General features: G+C 39.6%; 1 protein-coding gene across 2 annotated transcripts; it reads right to left on the minus strand.

The window, feature by feature from the left end:
• Nucleotides 1-1,144: 1,144 nt before the first annotated feature.
• srpx (sushi-repeat containing protein X-linked) lies at nt 1,145-19,820 on the minus strand. Of its 2 annotated transcripts, none has more exons than XM_078262127.1 (10): nt 19,622-19,820; nt 12,712-12,768; nt 9,546-9,734; nt 7,310-7,486; nt 5,980-6,106; nt 5,717-5,838; nt 4,547-4,726; nt 3,529-3,662; nt 2,544-2,665; nt 1,145-1,796 (listed from the first exon to the last, which is right to left on the minus strand). In XM_078262127.1, the coding sequence occupies exons 1-10, from the start codon at nt 19,680-19,682 to the stop codon at nt 1,613-1,615; spliced, it is 1,353 nt and encodes a 450-aa protein (XP_078118253.1). In that variant the 5' UTR covers nt 19,683-19,820; the 3' UTR covers nt 1,145-1,612. The 2 variants fall into 2 exon arrangements, with proteins under 2 accessions (XP_078118253.1, XP_078118251.1); XM_078262125.1 differs by lacking the exon at nt 19,622-19,820 and adding an exon at nt 17,301-17,606.
• Between the last annotated feature and the right edge of the window lie 740 nt (nt 19,821-20,560).

Raw genomic sequence — 20,560 nt, forward strand, 5'->3', positions numbered from 1 at the left:
CTGCTCTGAACTCCCGGAGCACAACAGATTCACACTGCACAATTGTAGTAATAATACATAATGGTCACTGTACAACATCCTTTAGATGAGAGGCTCGTGCTATACCCGATTACTGAAGAAACCCTTGATGTACAGCATGTACTATCTCTGTTGTGTCTGGTTTCCAAGCATCAAACTCACTGTATTCATTTTGTCCCAAATGTGTTACAGGAATATTTTGAAATAAACGCATCTTTCCATAGACTTACTGTTTGCCTCTTTTGTTTGAGAGTATTCTCCATCCAATATTAAACTATTTATATGTCTTAGTGTACAGTTGGATAAACTGTTTGAGGAAAACAATGCAATAAAAAAGCTCCATGTTTTATCCAATCTAAAAACTTGATGGAACATTAAACCCAGGCTTGAATGAGGAAATTGATTTCAGACACTTTTTCTAATAGTTTTATTTCAATGTGTTTACCTTTATTTTAGTTTTTGATTAATTGTTTTTTATGCAAATGTTTTGGTGCATGAGTTTTGGGGAAGTACTTTCTCAATTACACTCGTTATCCTCCACCTGTCCCAATTATCTAATCAGGACACACCTGGGATTCAATGCACCAAAAGCTCAGGCTACATCTGCTGCTTTGTACCCTTTCTAAGAGCTATCAAGGTTGAAACAATATACATTTTTTTTCATGAACAAGCCGTGTAACATGCAACACAGCACACATACATCTTGCTTCTCTATGCATGAGTGCGTGAAATTTGCTCTTTTGCACATTTGAAGATTTCAATGCTTTTTCCTGAAGAGCAGCCGTGTTAGTTGAATCTCTGCCAGTGAAACAAATGTGTTTCTCTATATCTGTCTCTATCTTGAAACAAGACAGACTTACAAAAAATTACAAACTTAAAGCAATACTTAGACATTTTTAGAAATACGCTTATTTGCTTTTCTAAGAAAGCTGAGAAGAAGATGAGAAGACTTCTGACATGTTGTTATTAAGAAACTAAATGTTTAGAACTTAATTGTAAAATAATTCGATAAAGATGGAGATTTTTAGTCCATCCTTTATTCTCCCTTCGTTAATTTCTCTCTCGACTTGTCCTCAGACCATCATACATGTCTCTGCACTCACATTGACACGCTGAAGATCACATCCTCGATGATAAACATTTAATCAGTGTCTTGTAAATTCAGACATAGATGTACAGCGTACTAACAGAGCAGCATCACAGCACACAGACACACACACAGTATTCCAGAGAGTGTGAGATATAAATATTAAACAGGCGAAGAGTTTCCCTGTTCATACAGTAAAATACTTTTTTTGTACAAAATAGTAAAACGTATTTCTGGTTTGAAAATATTAATAAAAATAATAAAACATACAAATAGACAAGACACAGGAATCAATATGATTGTAATGTACTGTATGACCTGTTCCATTTAGTCAACCTCTTTCAATAATGCTTCAGATCAACACACACACACACACACACACACACACACACTGGAAACCGGACTAAATGAGTTCAGGTAGTGTTTGACATGTTAGAAACAGAAGCTGTGTCTGCTGTGACTGAGAGGGAGAAGGATCAACAATGACTGAGAGTCCGTGGACGTGTTTTATGATTGACAGTTCTGGCCCGCTTCCTGCTGTAGCACCATCTCGTCCTTGCGGAGGGGGAAGGTGTCGATGGTGGTGAATAATTCAGCCGATGTGATCGGGAACGGGTAGCGTTGCTTGTCCATGCCCTGCTTGTCTACCAGCACCATTTGGAAAGACCTTTGGGGAATCCGTAGCAGTATCCTAGGAAACACACATCAGCTCAGTGAGCAGCAGTGGTGGAAAGAAACTCAGTACATTTACTCAAGTACTATACTTAAGCTTTTTGAGGTACTTTACTCAAGGATTTTTTACTACTACAACTTTATACTTCTACTCCAGTACATGTAAGTTATGTAAGAAATATTTTACTTTTTACTTTTTTCACTGCATTTGCCCGACAACTTCAATTACTTTTCAGATTACAAAATGTATCCCCAAATTTGGTGATTTTTAATTTGAATGTTTCTGATAAACCGAAGGCTGAAGTGTTCCTTTATGGGTTGAGAAAATTGCTTCTTAAGCTAAATAAACTATTTAAATACCCTCTTGGATCAGGTGGAACATGCATTGTCACAAAGTTGTGTCTGAGCTAAAAGAGATGAAAAGTTTACTTTTTAGAGATACGTAGTTCTCAGAGGAAAGCGACGCTACAAACATATGATGATCTTATAAAATATGATGCATTGCTTGCTGTAGATTATTTAATTAGCTTAACCTTAAACATGTTCAGCAGTAGAATGCAACACCCATTAATGCAACAGTAATATTATTCCAGAAATCAGATGTCATATGTAATAGTAAAACACTGACAGAGAACATTTTGCTGCAGAATGAGTACTTTTACTTTTGATACGTGAAATTATCTACTGATAATACTTGCATACTTTTGTGTGTGTGTGTGTGTGTGTGTGTGTGTGTGTGTGTGTGTGTGTGTGTGTGTGTGTGTACCTGATCTGCAGGGCCAGTGCTGGAGGGAGCAGCCTGTGTCGAATTCGGCCAATCTGTGCTGGGTAAGTCCCAACCAGCTCAATTACTGTGACATGCCTCAGGTCCAGTCCACACTGAGCGTGCTGAGAAAAAGATACAAAGAGAGAGAAACTGATCTAGAAGTGTTGATGTTTTATAGCTTTGTTATTGATTTATATGCAGGCAAAAGAAAACAGTATTTCACAGAGGATATACAACTCTGCCGAACTAAAGTAGAAACAATGAAACTTGAAACCTACTGAGCACAAACGCATAATGGGCTTTTCAGGGAAAAAAGAAACAGCTTGTGTCCAGCAGAAAATGAACAATATTTGCATATTCATAGATTCTGGATTTTTCAATAAGGTAAAAGGAATAGATGTAATTTCAAGATTTCTTAATTTGAACAAAATAATTAGAATTTCTGGAAGTCCAAGGTGACACCCTCAAATTTCTTGTTTTGTCCAAAGACAAATCCTCAGTTCAACTAATCGATTAATCAGCTATTCAATCCGGCTCTGAATAGCACCAACAACTCATGACCTACGAGATTCCACAACTAATCACTTAGGTTGTTCACAAACTTTTAACACAGTTTTGTCTTCCAGCTGACAACCTGTCACTTTGAAAGGTCAGGCATTCAAAGACAGCTCTGACTTAACGGTTTCTGACGAGCCGTGGAAACATCCAGCCCTAGAATAAACCTTATCAAGGCTTGTTGTCAGAATCATTTATTCATCGCCTTGACATTTTGTGGCCCCCCCCCCCCCCCCCCCCATTTATTTGTCTCACTGCTTTGTCCCACTTACGCAGCAAAGCGAGAAAGAAACCAAACACACCGCGCACGGTCCTGTTTGCGAGCAGCAGCGGAGACACAAATCACTGCAGCATTGACTTCCATCGCCTCTTCCCTCCGTCTCACTAGCCCCACATACAACTCATGTTCTCCCTGTGAGTCGTGCCTCACCTGTAAGTTAGTCATCTGGAAGCGATAATTATGATTGGCAGCCGTTGGGGCCGAGATAATGAGGAGCCGTCGCTTCTCATAGAACTGGTCCAGCAGTGCAGCAGCTGTACGCACTCCCACGTTAATGTTCATGGCTGTGATGACATTGAATGTACAATTAAGTGATATGACAAGACATGACACACACTACAAAAGTACGAGATTTAACACAACGCAATATCACAGTGAGATGCTGCATAATTTGATTCTTTCGGGCTGTTGAGCAGATGTCATGCACCATAGAAGTGTATTCAGTGAACTGAACCTGCAGCATTGGGTATAAATTACTGATGGTGTGTTGCAACACTCAAGTCTCTCCCATCCAACACTTTTTCATGTCTCACAGATACAGGCTTTCAATAGAGGGGTGTCTAGTATTGATTTTTTCAAATCCATGGATGGCACAGGGGGCCCATTTTCTCCTCCACTGAGCTTCTCACTCACATGGAACCAGCTTAGCAGAGGTAGGCAAACTTTACACAAGACGGTTGTGTTTATTGCCACTAGATAGCACAAATTAAAAGTAAAGTCAGAGCACAGAGAATGAGACATGGAAACTGACTGACACCTAGTAGCCTAATCAGAGCCTTAAACCTGCCCAATCAGCATAAAAGTATCCCAATTTGTCAAACTGTTTTTGTTTTATTGTATACTCAGTCCCCATTATGTTCTGTGGCTGAATACTAGTCCTAAAACAATCTAATAATAGAAACGTATCCGCACCAAGTCTTTCAGTGAAACAGAAAATTAATATTAATGTTGAGTCATAATGCAACTCTGTTATTACAAATACATCATTTTTTCTTCTTTTGCCTTGTTTTGCTTGTTTTTGTTTTATGCCTGTAGCTGTATTTTTAAGTCTAGTTTTACAAACTGCTATGAGCAATTGAAAACATGTAAATAATAAGTTTTAAAAAATAAATAAAAGATTATTGTGTTTGTGTATATATGTGTGTGTGTATCTGCATGCAGTATGTACCTGCACAGGTGGTGTCTGAGCCAGACCAGGTGAGTCCAGACTGACACACTCTGGCAGCGCTGCCCTGAAGCTCGTAGCCGCCGGTGCAAGTGAACTCACAAGTGGCACCATAGTTGTCTCCGTCACTATCGCACTTCATATAACCGTTGTCAGGGGCAAACAGTGGGCTGCAGCGGCGCACTGCACAGAAAGAGAGGCACATTAGACAGAAAATCATCAGGAGACATGAGGCAGCCAGGTCGCATTAAAGTAAAGGGACAAAAAGGGAAGCTTGGCCTTCTATGTGTTTACATGTCTACAATGAAAAGGGATTTTGGTTGGAAGAATTTAATTTAATGTCAGTTAAGACCAGAAGTAAGTAAGTTCCCTGTAATTTGGTATCAATAATAGGGAAATTATAGGAGTTTTCAAGAGAGATAAACTCAATATAAACCAGAGTAAATGTTAATTTTATCTCTGAAAATTGTATTCTCCATATATGTTGAATTGTACTGTTGCCCATACCAGTGATGGAGTACTTGAGTCCTAGACTCGGACTCGAGTCCGACTCTGGATTTGTGACTCGGTTTGGACTCAGGCACTGATGACTTGGACTCGGACTCGAGGATTCATGAAATCGGACTTGAGCATTCATGAAATAGGACTCAGGAGTTTGATGAAGTTCCTGAATACTTTTATGTGTAATAGGTCATAAAACTTTGATATATTTATATATATTTAGTCTGTAACTGTTTCATGCAGGAGCAAGTGATGGAGTACTCGAGTCCTGGATTCAGACTCGAGTCGCTGTTCTCTGGACTCATGACTCAACTCGGACTCAAACTCGAACTCAGGTAATGGTGACTCGAACTTGGACTTGGACTCTAACACTGGGGACTCGAGACTTGACTTGGACTCGATAGTTGGTGACTCGACTACAACACTGGCCCATACACATTTATCACATTTTTACATGTTCAGTTGACCTGCTGTGCACTGATAAAAAGACATGTAGGCTACATTAGCAATTCATTTGATATAATTAGAAGTGTAACAATCTCTATTCTTTCCCATTATTAGTACCAAATTACATAGTAATTTCCAGGAGACTTCTTGGAAATAACCCATAAAATAAAGTGTAACAGAAACTCCTGCTCCACATAGACTATCAAAAAGCTTTTAAAGGCTCACCTCGCACTCGGACAGTGAAGCGACAGGATCCTTTGTTCCCTGCACGGTCGAGCACAGTGTAGGACATCTTATGGAGGCCCTCTGGGAAGTCTGATTTTGAAGGTTTCCCTTTCAGGGTAACACTGAAAAAGACATACTCTGTTTTAATCTTTCACTGTGATCTCCCTGTTCAGAGTGGGTTAAACAACAGGACTAAAACAGACTGAGTGCAATGTAGTAAAATGGGAGAAAAAGCTTAAAAGGGTGGTGGAAATGAGACTGACTCTGTAAGGATGCCATCTGCAGTGTCTACACCCTCTGGTGTGTCCCAGGTCACCCTCGCTGTCAGTTTTCCTGGCTCTGCCCACTTATCCTTCAGATTAGGACACTTGATTTTTGGAGGATCCATATCTACAGAGAGAGAGAAAGAAACCACAACAAAACAAAATAAACACATTTAAATGTATATTTTACTACATAGGCCACAAGTGAAGAATATGAAACATGGACTCTATTGGCTAGATGAGGAAGTGTAGTAACTGACTGTTACTGCTTTCAAGAGCAAGGTCGCAAGACTATTCAGCCATTTATACGATCACCCATTGGCGATTTTAGACCCTTTTTAAATTTCATCTCAATTTATTATCTTAATTTATTATAAAATTATAATAATAAAAAGCAAAAACAAAAAAATCAATTTTACTGCTTTAAGTTAGAGTTTGCGAAGTTGTCTGTTAGTGACAGAGGACAAATAATTACAGGTTCAAAGGGCTTGAAAAACGTTTAATATCCTGTGTCGCTGTCGCCAATGCTAAGCACCTGTAACCCAGTCAAGGAAAGGGTTAACCGAACTGAGTTTTGGCCAATCGGAGGTGGTTGTGCCAGACTTCCACCTTTGACTGAGTCTCTATCTGATCTGTCAGAGGCAGGAGTGCCGTTGTAAAGTTTAACATTGGTAGTCCCCAGAGAAGAAGATGGTAATTTCATGGCGCAGATTAGAACCCAAATTGAAGCATAAACAACTAAAATTGTTGAATGTTAGAACGTTGTGTCAAGTTGGTCATTATTACTGTGACTTATAAAGTGTCAGGTTTAGTTCCATCGTAGTGTTAATAGTGTCAAAAACCGTTAGCTGACGTTGTTCAGTAGTTAGCTCAGAGATTATCAGCTAATGAAATTACTGATTTAGCAGGGGGTTTAACACTTTTGCAAGGCACTGTATCTGTGTCACATTCTCATTAGGGGCTGAGCCCCCCTAAAGGTCTGATCCTAGAATCGCCCCTGCAATCACCTAAGTGCAGGCCTTATAGCTCAGCTTTCAATGAACTTTTCAGTCTCAGGCTGCAGCAGCAAAAAGGTGAAACACATTTATCATTTTCTGGTGCTGAGAGACAAACCACAGTATTGTGTGTGTCTGTGTACATATCTAGAGGCTTGTTTTTTTCCAAACATCGACCATATAACCTTGTATTATGGGGAATACTCTATAGTCTGCAGCTATGCCTTAAGCAAGTAATTACCTGTTACATTTGTTTTGCAGCTCAGTAGTCTGTAGGCTCCAGTCCTCTGCGGGAGATGAAATTATGCACAAAAGAACAACACACACATTCTTACCAACACAGATGGGAATTCCGGTGCTCCATGATTTGCTGTGCTGGCAGGTTGCTATTGTCTGGCCCTTCAGACTGAATCCAGCAGAGCAGAAGAACTCACAGCGAGAGTTGAAGTAGGAGCCGTCTGAACACTTGTAGCCGCCGTTAACGGGCATGTTCAGCTTGGGACAGCGGATCTCTGACAGAGAAAGAGCTCAGTGTTGATGGAAAACTTGCTTTGAGTTAAGGGATGATTTGCTCTGTTTAATTTGGTTCAGGTACATGCAATACATTTAGGTTGATGGAAATATTTAATAATACAGTATAGGGCTGCAGCTATCGATTATTTTAGTAATCGAGTATTCTACCGATTATTCCATCGATTAATCGAGTAATCGGATAAGAAATACTTTTGTTTTATGGAAGAGCAATAATAAACAATAGTTTGGTTAAATTTTCGGAAAAAGCTACATTTTTGTTGCCTACATTGCTTACAATATCATCTCTCAAAAAACTAAACATATGAAGTGCATTTAAGTGCCATATTACATTGTAAAATTTTTAGAAAAAACATTTTCTGAAATGACATCAACCTCACACTAAGGCATACATTAAACATACATAAACATTACCTTAAGTTGTGCGACTTAACTTTCAGAACTACAAGTTTCATCCTGAGACTGATCTGTATATAGGCCTATATGTAAATATATGTATATGTAAATATTAATTATACTCAATCTATTTTAATTTATATATTTGATTACAATGCTACACAGCTCTGTTACACTTATGCTAGTAGATCGTTGATCAGCTGTTTCTCCGCGAAGAGAGAGAGTGAGAGTCGGGATAGTCAACAAGTCGACTCTTTAGATCAAATTGTGGTCACTGCTACGTATTTTCTTGTCTTTGTTTTTGGTAGTTGGTGTGTTTGGAGTAGTTTCATCGTCCATACAACTCCATGATTTACTTTTGTCAGGTCTGCTTCGTGGAATGGATGAGAAATGTTTTCTGTTGAGATGCTGAAGCATTGACGTCGTGCTATTATTGTGGTAAGCTAGTTCGGTTTTTCAGTAGACACACTGTACAGAGTTCTCGTTTTAACTACATTTGAACTGATTCCAAACTTTGGACACTTTCTGTCATTTTCTCCAGCCTGTCTCTTCTCTTAGCCCCGCACTATTTACGCTCTGGCATGTGTCACCAGCAGACTGAGCAGCGTCTGGTGTGCAACAATAATAATGATCCGTGTGGAAACACCGTCCGTCAGCAATACAACGTTGGTAACATTGATTTAACGAAGCTTCAAGGGAAATCATTTTGCATCGAGGATTTTTTGTAATCGAATTATTCGAGTTATTCGAGGAATCGTTTCAGCCCTAATACAGTATACTGGTCCATCTTGGTATTTTATTAAAACTCATGTATCAACCACTCCTCGTTGTTCTTCTTTGATTCAATGTTTTTAATTACATAGTTATTGTGTAATGGACCAACACTAAAACTGATAGTAGTAGTAGACTTCATTCAGTATCCTTACAATAGGGGTACTAAAGGAGTCAGTATGCTTTAAACAAAGTGTGTGAGTTCAGACACTGATTGGCCAGGAGGTTTTAACTTATCTCACAAGCTCTCTTTTTTCATTCTTCAAACAAGTACTTATTTTTTCGTGGGTACGACTGAGAAAAACCATACGGTTGCTTCAAGGAGAGATTGTCTGAAAGTTTGTGCCCGTTATCCCCCTCATTTAAACAATGAGCTCATATCTGCCCTCTCCATAATGGCCAGCTCTTTAGAACAGCTATAAAAACTTTTCAGTATCAAATGCACTAGTTTGTTTCTCTGAGTATAACCCTACCATAACAGCAGTAGCAGTAGTGGGAGTGATTTTCCATGGAGTGATTAAGTGTCTCATGGTGTAAATACTGTTTTCAAAGAGGCTTTCAAACACTGCCGAGAATAGACTTCAGGTAGAAGAAATTGATCCATATAATTGTTTACAAATTTGTTGTATGAACATAAATTAATTGTATAATCCTAAACATCAATTAGTTTTAATTAATTAAAAATGTAAGATTCGGAACAAAACAAACAAACTCCGTCATAAAAAGTTGCACGTGGACTTCTATTTCCAGGGCCAAGAATGAACTTGTTCCTAAATGTAAGAATTATTGTCAGGAATGAGGCAAACCTAATATGTAGGTACTTGCATGCATGAGTGCATGTGTGTGTGTGTTCAGAAGGATGTTAGTTTTTACCTCGGCAGGCGTAGTTAGAGGACCAGTGTTTGCTGGCCATACACACCACCTCTGAGCTCTGGGACTCGTATCCCTGCTTGCAGCGGATTTTACAGCGAGTCCCCATCACGTTCCTGTAGTGTTCTCCTCTGGATGTGCGACAGCTCACATCCCCATGTTTCACCTTAATGGGCGTGCACCACGGAGTCCCTAAAGATGCAGGGAAAACTGCTGCACTGACATTTCCTTCACTGCATCAAGGCAATTATATGCTTTTTTTAATGGTACAGTTTTGGAGTGGGAGAGAATCAGTCTTCAATAATAAGCACTTACCTGAATCCTATAAAAGCTTAGAAAGACTGCCTTTAGAAGTGTGAAAATGTGAAAACCCGCCCATCATCTGAGTTCAGACAGATACGGAGGATTTCTTATTACCTCATTTGTGACTTCTTATAATCCAACAGTGTCTCATGAGGCAGAGAAGATAGTCTCACTTGAGGAAAAGACAGATGATGATGTGTAGAGAGCACTTAAGTTTAAGAGTGTGTTTGTAATGGAGTGTTGAAATTTCCACACAGATAACAATGTTGAGAGTGCAGCACTTAATTTTTTACTTATCACACTAGCCTACTGATTTTTAGTCTGCCATAACATGACATTGGTAAGACGGACAAAAAAACTCCTTCCTTAAGGAATAATTGATTTGGAGATTGATACAAATTTTGTGTCTGTACTGTAAACATTAAGCTACCGCTAGCAGCTGGTTAGCTTAGCTTAGCATAAAGACTGTAAACAGGGTGAAACAGGCTGGCTCTTTCCGAAGGTAACAAAATCCACCCACTAGCTAAACTCACAAATTAACACGCTATAGTTTGTTTTTTTAATCAGCACAAAAAAAGTGTAAAAGGTTGCAGTTTTATGGGGGGGTTACTTGCCAGGCTATTTCTTGGCCGGGCACAGTACTTTCCTAGATTACCTAACTTTCTGGATTATACATTCGGTAAATAACATGTTGAATAGTAATCTTTATGAGCTATAGAGGTGCTGGTTAATTTTTGTTAATTTTGGACAGAACCATGGTAGCTGTTTTCCCAGGTGCCAACCATGTGTGGCGTCACCCGTTGGTTTGTGGAGATCTGCTATGAGTCGTCGAGTTTGCCGTTATGGGTGCAGCCATCCTGGTTCCCGGATGTGAGGATTTTAGACAAGAGGGAGGAGTGAGGGAGGAGCCACGTTACGTTACACACTTTTACTGGCAATCACATCATAGCCACGCCCTAAAACACCCCCTGCTTTATCGTCGATTTTAAAATCAACGAGAACATAATTCAAAAAATGAACATCATTCTGTGTTGCAGAAGACTTAAAACTAGTGATTGAGACCATAAACTCATTATGAAATGTTTACTGAGGTAATAAATCAAGTGAGAAGTGGGTCACTTTCTCATGGACTTCTACAGAAACCGAACTCCTTTTGCAACCGCACGTGTCGCCCCCACGCTGGAATTCAGATAGAATGCAGATTTAAATGTAAATGTACTGTTCTAATATAGCGGTTTTCTAGTCTTAACGACTACTCAAAGCACTTTAACATAGTACAGGAACCATTCACCATTCACACGCTGTGGCCAAGGCTGCCGTACAAGGTGCCACCTGCTCATGAGATAAACATTCACACACATTTACACTCCAATGGCGCAGCATGGGGACAACTTGGGGTTCAGTGTCTTGCCCAAGAACACTTCGACGTGGGACTGCAGGGCCAGGGATTGAACCACCAACCTTCTGATTGGCAGGTGACCGCTCGACCACTGAGCCACAGCTATTTAAGGCACTTCCGCGTTTGCAGCACTTCGCCGAACCGGAAGTATTGTCCATTAATATTTACAGTCAATGTGTTTTCCCCCTTTTTTCAGCCAGTATGCTAAGCTAAGCTTACCCTGCTATCTTTAGCTACATCGAGAGTGGTGTTGATCTGCTCATCCAAGTCTAATCAAGAAAGCACATAAGTACATTTCCCAAAATGACAAACAATTCCTTTAAGACCTGACAACATGCATTTGCTTTCAACATTTCTCCTCCCATGGCGGACACCTCTGCCCATCTCCACAACGCTTGCGTAAGAATTCCTTGTTTCATGCCAAGTTTGAGGGGCCACAAGGTTCTCATTCCAATACAGGGAAATCAAAATCTGCACTTAATTTCCTGCTGGCTCAGTACAAACACTCACCAACACACACACATGCATGATGCACACACTTGGAGAGAATACACACCAGTTCAGGCTAATTTCCAGTTGAAATAAAAATGAGTATTCATCACATGGCAGGCCTCCTTCTTTGTATGTGTGTGCGTTGGCAAAGTCTCCACAAACCACTGAGTAAGAGAAAATAATACTACATTTGAGCTTTTACACAAGGGGAGAGTTTAGTTTGGCCTGGATGATAATATTCCGTGTCTAACTGACCCCGCATGTATAGCTGGAAGCTACTTTGACGTAACTAAGTCACAAAACTGGCTGTTCTAGGCTAACTGGTATTGAATTATGCCGCATTAAAGATATTGAAATGTTTTTTTTTTTATTCTAATTCTTAATCCTGTGTTCCGTGTTAATTGTTCAGGTTATACTGTACGTCTCCTTTGTAAAACATTAAAATATTATTGATGACACCTCTTGATCTCTTGTAAATGATGTGTGCACATATGATTTGGGGCAACTAGCCACTATTAGCTAGTGGGTTGTAGTAGCTCCCAGACAGAGCAGTATCATAGGTCCGAGGTGTGTTTGTTTGGACGTCAGGTAGCAAAAGCTTTGTTTATGCTTTTGCTCTAATTTATTTATTTCTCCTTTGACCTTCTGTTTCTTACAGTGCTGGTGAGGGAGGTGTGGGTATAAGCTAACTACCAAACAAATCTAAAGGATTCTATTTAAATCCTTCTTGCTAACTAAACCCCACCGATATAGTCTGTATTATTCTGAAATATCTCACATTAGATAATGTTCACTGTGACCTTAAGACTAGAGGAACTTTGTTAACTCTCGGTTGGTCTGCATAACAATTCAGGAAACCATATTTACTTTGATCTCAACATAAGCAGTCTCTAAATTGAAATGTGAGTCATGTTTCAGAATGCATGTACTGTATGTATGAATGTATTGGCAGGGTCAAGCTGAGCATGTAGTCACCTTTATATCTACGAGAATACCAGTCCTCGTCATCTCCGTAGGCGTACTGTCCTGACCCTGGGGATGAAAGATAAGAAGAAAAAGCAACTAATACGATGAAAAGAGCTGCATCCAAGATGTTAGGCAATGTTAGAAAGCATTGTCCTGGGCTGACACTGGGCACCAAGAACAGGCTTAAAAATATTGCTTAACTTTTCATCTGAACCAGACTCTGGGGGGATCTGGATCTTTTAGACAGACCACATGCACAAGGAATAAATCACAAAAGATCCTCTTTTTCCATCTGGTTTGGAAAAAATGAATCTGTTTAACACAAAGATTCATTCTGCTCAATCCAGTGTTTTTTTGCTGTGGCCCCCTATTGTGTTTGGTAGAAATGGAAGGAGTGAAACTATTTAGAAACGTTTTGTTCCAAAACAGCTACAATAGATCTTACTTACCATTTTACGTCAACTTTAAACAGTGAACAGATCACTCAGACAGAGAAAAAGACATTTCGACCATAAAACAAACAGAAGCATCCAAGAGGAACTGAAATATTTCTCAGTGGTGGCTGCAGAGCCGTGGAGGACACAGTTGAGTGATAGTGGTAAAAGACAAATGTGAGGGGAATTGTGATGAGCAAGGAGGATTATTTTAGGAAAGAGGACAAAGGGATGGGGTCAAGAAGCAATAAAAACAAGAGAGGCAATAGAAAATGGGTGAAGAAGGGGTTAAAGTAGGGGGAACGGTGTTCAACCTTGGCCCTGGGATGTTATGAGCCCCGGTGTGAATGTGTCCTCTGTTCAGGATCCACAAGGGAGGAGTGTTCAGACCTCCTCCAGCTTTATATATGTTGGTCATTGAACCTGATACTGTGTGGACATCTTGCGTCCCATTCCCTCCATTCCTCATCAAGGCTTTTCTGTCAGTTTAATAAAAGCTGTCTGGACCAAAATGCCACACGTCATCTAATACACACACACACACACACACACACACACACACACAAACTTGGTGGTTTTAGCATTCAGATCACACCGCATGGATTGTACAGAGCAAACCCACATACTGAGTGAGTCAGATTTAGCTGTCTAATGGGAAAACTTCAGTGTCTACTTCTCAATGGTCGGAAGAAGGGAGGCAAAGACAGGTATGGTAAACTAATTACAAGTGTGTGTGTGTGTGTGTGTGTGTGTGTGTGTGTGTGTGTGTGTGTGTGTGTGTGTGTGTGTGTGTGTGTGTGTGTTCAGCATTCCCTTTCTGGATTCAAGTTGCCTTCACATGTACGAGGGATTCACAGGAAACGATGCATGCATGTTACCCTCATATTTTTATCTCATTGATATCAGCCTCACTGTTTACTGATCACTCTCTTTACACCATGTCAGAACTGTATTAGGTTACTGCTAATGTAAAGCGAATATTTCCTACTTCTGATGCAATTAGCCCTTACTGCGACCATTCTTCAAAAATGTGTCTACAAAACAAGATGATGGCTATTTTTAGCAAAAATGCCAGTGGGTCATTTTTAATTTTTCAAGGGAGTAATAGAGCAAAAACTAGCAGTAACAGTTGCTCTTCTGTTGTATTAAACCCACTTTGCTGTAACCAGTAGTAACCATCCATGGTTGTCACCAAAGCAACCAGGACTGAAATTTTAAGGATTATAATTTTCACTCACTCACAAACTCGCTCATAAATGTTTAGCAGGCTGCAGATTTACCATTCGGTTTGGTCATTGACAGAAAAGTTCTACACCTGCCAATCTTCCCCACCACCAGGAAACAGTAACAGCAGCAGCAGTTTATACCTGCAATGTTTTTGCCTGCTACAGGTAAAGAAAGTAAACACTGCTGCAGTTTTAAATACTAGCACCGCCTGCAGGCAATGAGACGACCAGCAGCAGTTCCTTTCTCTTTTAAAACGGCAGTTTTCTTTGTGAGTGTGTGTTTTATTTTTTGATGCATGAACCACCTGTTAGCTATAATATATTATATATTGGAAGACAAACATAACAACCACATAACTGTCACATATTTCAACCGCCATGTATTTAACTTAACCAGACTGTATAACCTGACAGATTTATAACCATATCCACAATAAACAAGTAAAAGAACCAGAATCTATAGATTAAGACCCACATTACCGGATGAAACAAACTCATAGACACCTTTATGTAGACGGAGGACAATGATAAGCCATTTTATCCAGTATAGCCTATTATCCATTAGGTACTGATAGTATGTCCCTATTTAATTTCAGTTCAGTCAAATCCAGTACTTGAATGCAAATGGTGAAAAAAATTCAAAGGCAGGAGCATTAGATCATATATATATATATATATATATATATATATAAAATAAATCAGAGTAAATATAAAAATCCATGATGAATAATAATCCTACCACAAGCACAGGAGCGTTTACAATATTTTTCTAACTGGGAAAGAAAATGGCTCCATTATAATAATTATCTTAAAATAATAATAATAAATAAAATGTAACTAGTGTCTGCAGAAAACCAACTGTTTTATTTCAATTTCAAATACATGTATAATTTTGTCTTTGATAAACATCTATTACTTGGGTTTTCCAGACTAATTGTCTGTACAACTCAGTTTTTTTAACGCCTGAACAAGAAATATGTAAACAATTACATGATAACAGGCAAGACAGAACTTAGTCATTGTTTATTGTTAGTCATCTTGAACTGTTTTCTTTTGGACTTCTTCCCTCTCTGAAGTAACCATGAGGACCAGGGACATATGATGACCCTCAGAGCAGTGTGAACTCTGTAAACCTCCCAGCAGCAGCAAATGTGCTTGATTAAACAAAACTCTTTAGTGTGAAGTAATTTATGTCAAAAAGTCTATGATAATGGCCTGCAGGGCGAGAGAAAGAGACACTAACCTTCATGTTGTTGTAGGCGTTATTACACCAAAGCCAACCAGAAATCAAAATCTTTTTTTGGTGTATGTTCTGGGTGACAAGTTAGGTTGAAATAAACTTTAATGAATCCTTAATGTCTTTGTCTGCATATCTAAAAGGTTGCTGCTGTTACCTTTCCTGCCAACAGGTGGCACAGGTTGGACTGGATATGCAGAACAGAAACTGCACTGCAGCGCTGCATGTGGATCAAATTGGCTGGGCTTGGTTTGGCCTTTGTTCATTTAAGCACTTCAGATTCAAACTAATTGAAGAAAATAAAATAAAGTGATCTCAGACTCCTCTGCTAGCTGAGGTGGCATCATCAGCCAGCGTTATATTCCTTTTCGTCTACTTCAAATGAGATCTTAGCGAGAAAGATGTCTAAATATTAATAGTGCAGGAAGCGTAGAAGCTTGTCTTCCTGACAAACCTCTGGAAGTGAATAACCTTAAATTACAGAGCCCTATATTCCAGTTTCTCTACGGGCCTGTAATACAAACGGTCATGATATGAAAGCTCATTCCCTGTAAGTGTTAAAGTATGGCTACAGGCTAGCAGAGCAGAAGAGAGCAGAAAATAAAATCGGATGTCATTTCTTTATCGCTCAATTCAACACGCCATGATTACAGAGTTACATATTTCCGTTTGGAGCACTAATGATTTCCGTCCCATTTTAACTGTGTACCAACACGTCTGCTGCTGGTTTCTTAATCACATCAGCAGCTTCCGACCCTGAGGAGCAAACTGCTGCTGCGGTTTTTATCTCCATTAACATTTTACAGTGAGATACAACAGTTGCTACGTAGTTACAATAATAAATATATAAAGTATTATATAAGTACATTATTATGTTTATTACTTATCTGGCTAGCATCTTATCTGGCTGTTTAAATCATAATTAAGTTATAATATGAATAATATTTACCTTAAAATTCTCTGGTTTGGGTCTTTCATTGCTGGCGTATTTCCAATAAAGGCTCAGTAGCTACTTGCGTATGGTTTAGCGCTACATTACCTGAGAGACTCAAAAGGAATTATGGCTGTGAGCAGCAGTTATTGGGAATAATTCATTTAGAAAGTGTTTTATATTCAGATTCACAGTTATAGGGCTGCCTTACTATTATATCTATCGGCTCTTAAAGCTGCGCTAATAAATATTTTTGAATTAACAATGGATCAAGTGACTGTGTGTAATGTGAAAGGGGTCGCTCATTGTGATGAACCTATTTTGTGAATTATCACCTGACTCTGCAGGTCCCCTCAGTACGGAGCATTTTTGCATCTTTTAGATAGTTGTTTTGATTCTCCAGCCCACAAACCCCCCTCTCATCAGTGTCATTTCCAAAAGAAGGCAGCCTTTTTCAGCTAAAACAATCTCTGATAAATGCATTGTACACTACCTGTTAGGCACCAAACAGCAGACAGACACATTAGCTAGTGAAAACAGTGGAGCATTTAGCAGCTAAAGAGCCAGATATTTCTCTCAGGAGTTGGTGGACACCAAAACAGCTAAAAGAGAGAGAGACATATCAACTTTATAAGGTGATAATATATCAGTGTTGTGTCCACAGTTGGTTCCACTGCCCTCACTTATTGCAGCTTTAAAGGAACACGCCGACTTATTGGGACTTTAGCTTATTCACCGTAACCCCCTGAGTTAGACAAGTCCATACATACCCTTCTCATCTCCATGCGTGTTGTAACTCTGTCTGACGCCCCCAGCGCTAGCCTGGTTAGCACAGATCCTGGAGGTAACCGGTTCCAACAAGCCTACTGCTTCGAATAAGTGACAAAATAACGCCAACATGTTCCTATTTACATGTTGTGATTTGTATAGTCACAGGGTGTACAACTAACAAGGTCACTATGCTTTTACTATGTAGTAATTGTTGACTCTATTACTCCAACTCTGAGCGAACTCCAGGCGAACTCTCTGCTCCTCACCACGGGGCTTCAGGTGCTGCGAGCAAATCACTCCGCCCAAGAAGCAGAAGTAGCAGTGCTTCGACTTTCTGAGAATATAGTTCCCAGTTTGTATACGGTTAGAAGCGGGCTGTGTCTCATATGACGTTGTTATTTGTACACCCTGTGACTATACAAATCACAACATGTAAACAGGAACATGTTGGCGTTATTTTGTCACTTATTGGGAGCAGTAGGCTAGATGGAACCGGTTACCTCCAGGATCTGTCAGACAGAGTTACAACACGCACGGAGATGAGAAGGGTATGTATGGACTTGTCTAACTCTGGGGGTTACGGTGAATAAACTAAAGTCCCAATAAGTCCTTTAAGTAACACATCTATTATACTGCATACAACTACCGTACATGCTATACTATAGTATTCAGAGTTAGTTAGTATGTAACTTAAAAAGGGAAGAAATCATTTATTAAGGCTATTCAGTGTCACCTGTTGGACATTTTAACAGGCAGCGCTTGCAGCCAGTTGCATTCAATTAGGACGAACTAGAGTGTGCTGCACTGTTCCATTGTTCCAAGTATTTCTGCATGAACTTTAGAACAGTAACTACCTCTTAGCTATTCATTGACAGTTAAATGACAATTTTTTTTCTCCTTTGTGACTATTCAGGATATACTTTGTTGTGAAGTGTTGCTCATCATTTTGGCAGAGACACAACTAAACACTTATTAGAGTAACTGTTCTCCAGTGATGGTTCTTGCTGGCATTTCCCCAAGTTACTCCCTGAGTGTGGAGGATGCATCTTCCCCAGAATAACATCAGCACATAAATCATCATGGAAAATGTGATCAGGTTTTTACGAATACTTGCTGTAGACAGGGTTTAACTGTAAGAAGTGATGTAGCACACAGGCCAACCTTAACGATTTCCATTGTTAAAAAAAGAGCCCATAAGGTGCAAATGCAGTCATTCTTTTCACTGCCCAGTTTTGAGGCACACAACTGGCTAATTGACCACCAGAACAAACACAATCACACCCCTGTAAAATAAACTCCTCATAAACACACACATACACAAACACAAGTACAGACCAGAGTCCTCACTGTCAACTTGACAGGCCGTTTTTATTCTGTCAGTGTAAATCTGCTCTGCAGCTTGTGTTCATGTTTCAGCCTGTACTGATCATACAGCAGTGGTGAGCCACTCTCAAACCATTTACAGGCACATTGCCACTGTGACACACATACACACACACTACTCCATTCATTTGTGCTTTGAAGTCATTTCATTTCAGCTTTTTACTGCAGGCTACATGCCCTGCTCTTGTCTAACTCCATCTGGATAGTCGGTATGTTTTCTTATGTTGGATGCTATTCTTCAGTGTAGGGCTGCAACTGGGCTGTTATGTTTGACTAATCGATTTTTAATTATGTCTATAAAGGGTGAGGAAATGAAAAAACAAGTCCATTACATTTAGCTAAAGTCATCAAATGTCAATGAATGTGTCGACTAATCCTTGCATTAGTTGGCTGTGTGTGTGTGTGTGTGTGTGTGTGTGTGTGTGTGTGTGTGTGTGTGTGTGTGTGTGTGTGTGTGTGTGAGAGAGAGAGAGTAAAATACTGTAAATACTTCCAAGATGTGAAAGTCCTTTGCAAAAAGTTGATGAATAGTTTGCTTTTATGAAAGCATTAAAAGAGACGGCAAAAATCAAACTTACACTGCACTTATACTACAGTTGCAGGGCTTTCATTAGTAGCACAGACTGAGCTCTGTGCAGAGAAACGTCCCCCAGATGCACACTGCACTCCCCCCGCTGTCCACCCCCTCCACGTAAACACCACCGCGGTTCACTAAAAACCAGCGGTGAGGATAAGAAGCCTCAAATGCATGCCAAAAAAAGTGACAAAAAACACTTCTCCCAATATAAAGAGTTGAATTTAAATCCAGCCTTAAATCAGTGACATCCAATACTTTTTCACCAGTCTAAAGATAAGCTGTTCGATGATTTCATCCTTCTGGTCCCAGCAGGGTTAATAATGTCCAGGATATGAATGAGAGTCTTTGTCAGCTCCTTACCTTCATAACCGGAGCAGAAGCAGAGCTGGACGAACAGGAGCACCAGCGGCCACAAGTCCATATCGAGACGCGGGACTCTTCAACATGTGAAGAGGGAGCTTGCAGGAAAACTTCCAGCGCATTCCTGCTTTCCAAAGGCCCGCCTCTTGCTCCAGAAACAAGGGAGGATTCTCCAAATACAGTCAGGCCCGGCCACCGGCATGAGGCAGCTCAGATAGACGAGGCTGTGCCAGCCCCTGTTGGTAAACTGTCACATGGTTCCGACTACCGCCACAAGACATTTGACTAATATAAATCAACCCAGTTGTCCTTATAAAACTCCTCTTATACTCTAAATTGGTCATTAAGCACAGTACATCTACTCTATTAGTTACAAAAGTAGCCTACAATTGTGAGGTAGGCCTACTTGTACTCAGTGGGGGAGAAGTATTCAGAACCTCCATTACAAGTAAATGTCCTGAATTCAAAAATAAAAGTACAGAAGTATTATCAGCAAAATGTACTTATCAAACGTACACATTATGCAGAATTGATCCTTTCAAAGTGTTACGTTATTATATATTATTATATTATTCTGTTTTTATCAGTAACAAACTAATGTAAGAGCATTTTAATTGTTGTAGTTCATGTAGTTCAATGTTTTTAGGTAGGCTACTTTGTACAGTAGGCTACTTGGTGGATTAGTAGGCCTATATTACTGCCATATCATGTAAGCATATCAAAAACAGTAACTAGTCTACTGTAGATGCCTACTATAATTGTCAAATACTTTATGTATTTAGAGTTAAAAGTACAATATACAGTAGTGGAGTAGAAGTATAGAATTACGGAAACGTATGTAGTGCTGCAATAGCAGAAAAAGAAAAACTTATCAGTATCATGTTATTATGTGAAAAGTTTATTGTATTAACAAGATATTTTCACGTTATCACAACATAC

This window comes from Sander vitreus, chromosome 11 (assembly GCF_031162955.1).
Source record: "Sander vitreus isolate 19-12246 chromosome 11, sanVit1, whole genome shotgun sequence".
Lineage (NCBI taxonomy): Eukaryota > Metazoa > Chordata > Actinopteri > Perciformes > Percidae > Sander > Sander vitreus.

Coding starts and splice junctions, on each gene's coding strand:
- srpx (XM_078262125.1), bottom strand. CDS start 17,430: ATGTTGGCGTTATTTTGTCACTTATTCGAAGCAGTAGGCTTGTTGGAA. Junction 6,107..7,309: donor CGGAATTCCCATCTGTGTTG/GTAAGAATGTGT, acceptor CTCTCTCTGTAG/ATATGGATCCTCCAAAAATC. Junction 3,663..4,546: donor CTCAGACACCACCTGTGCAG/GTACATACTGCA, acceptor ATGTCATCACAG/CCATGAACATTAACGTGGGA.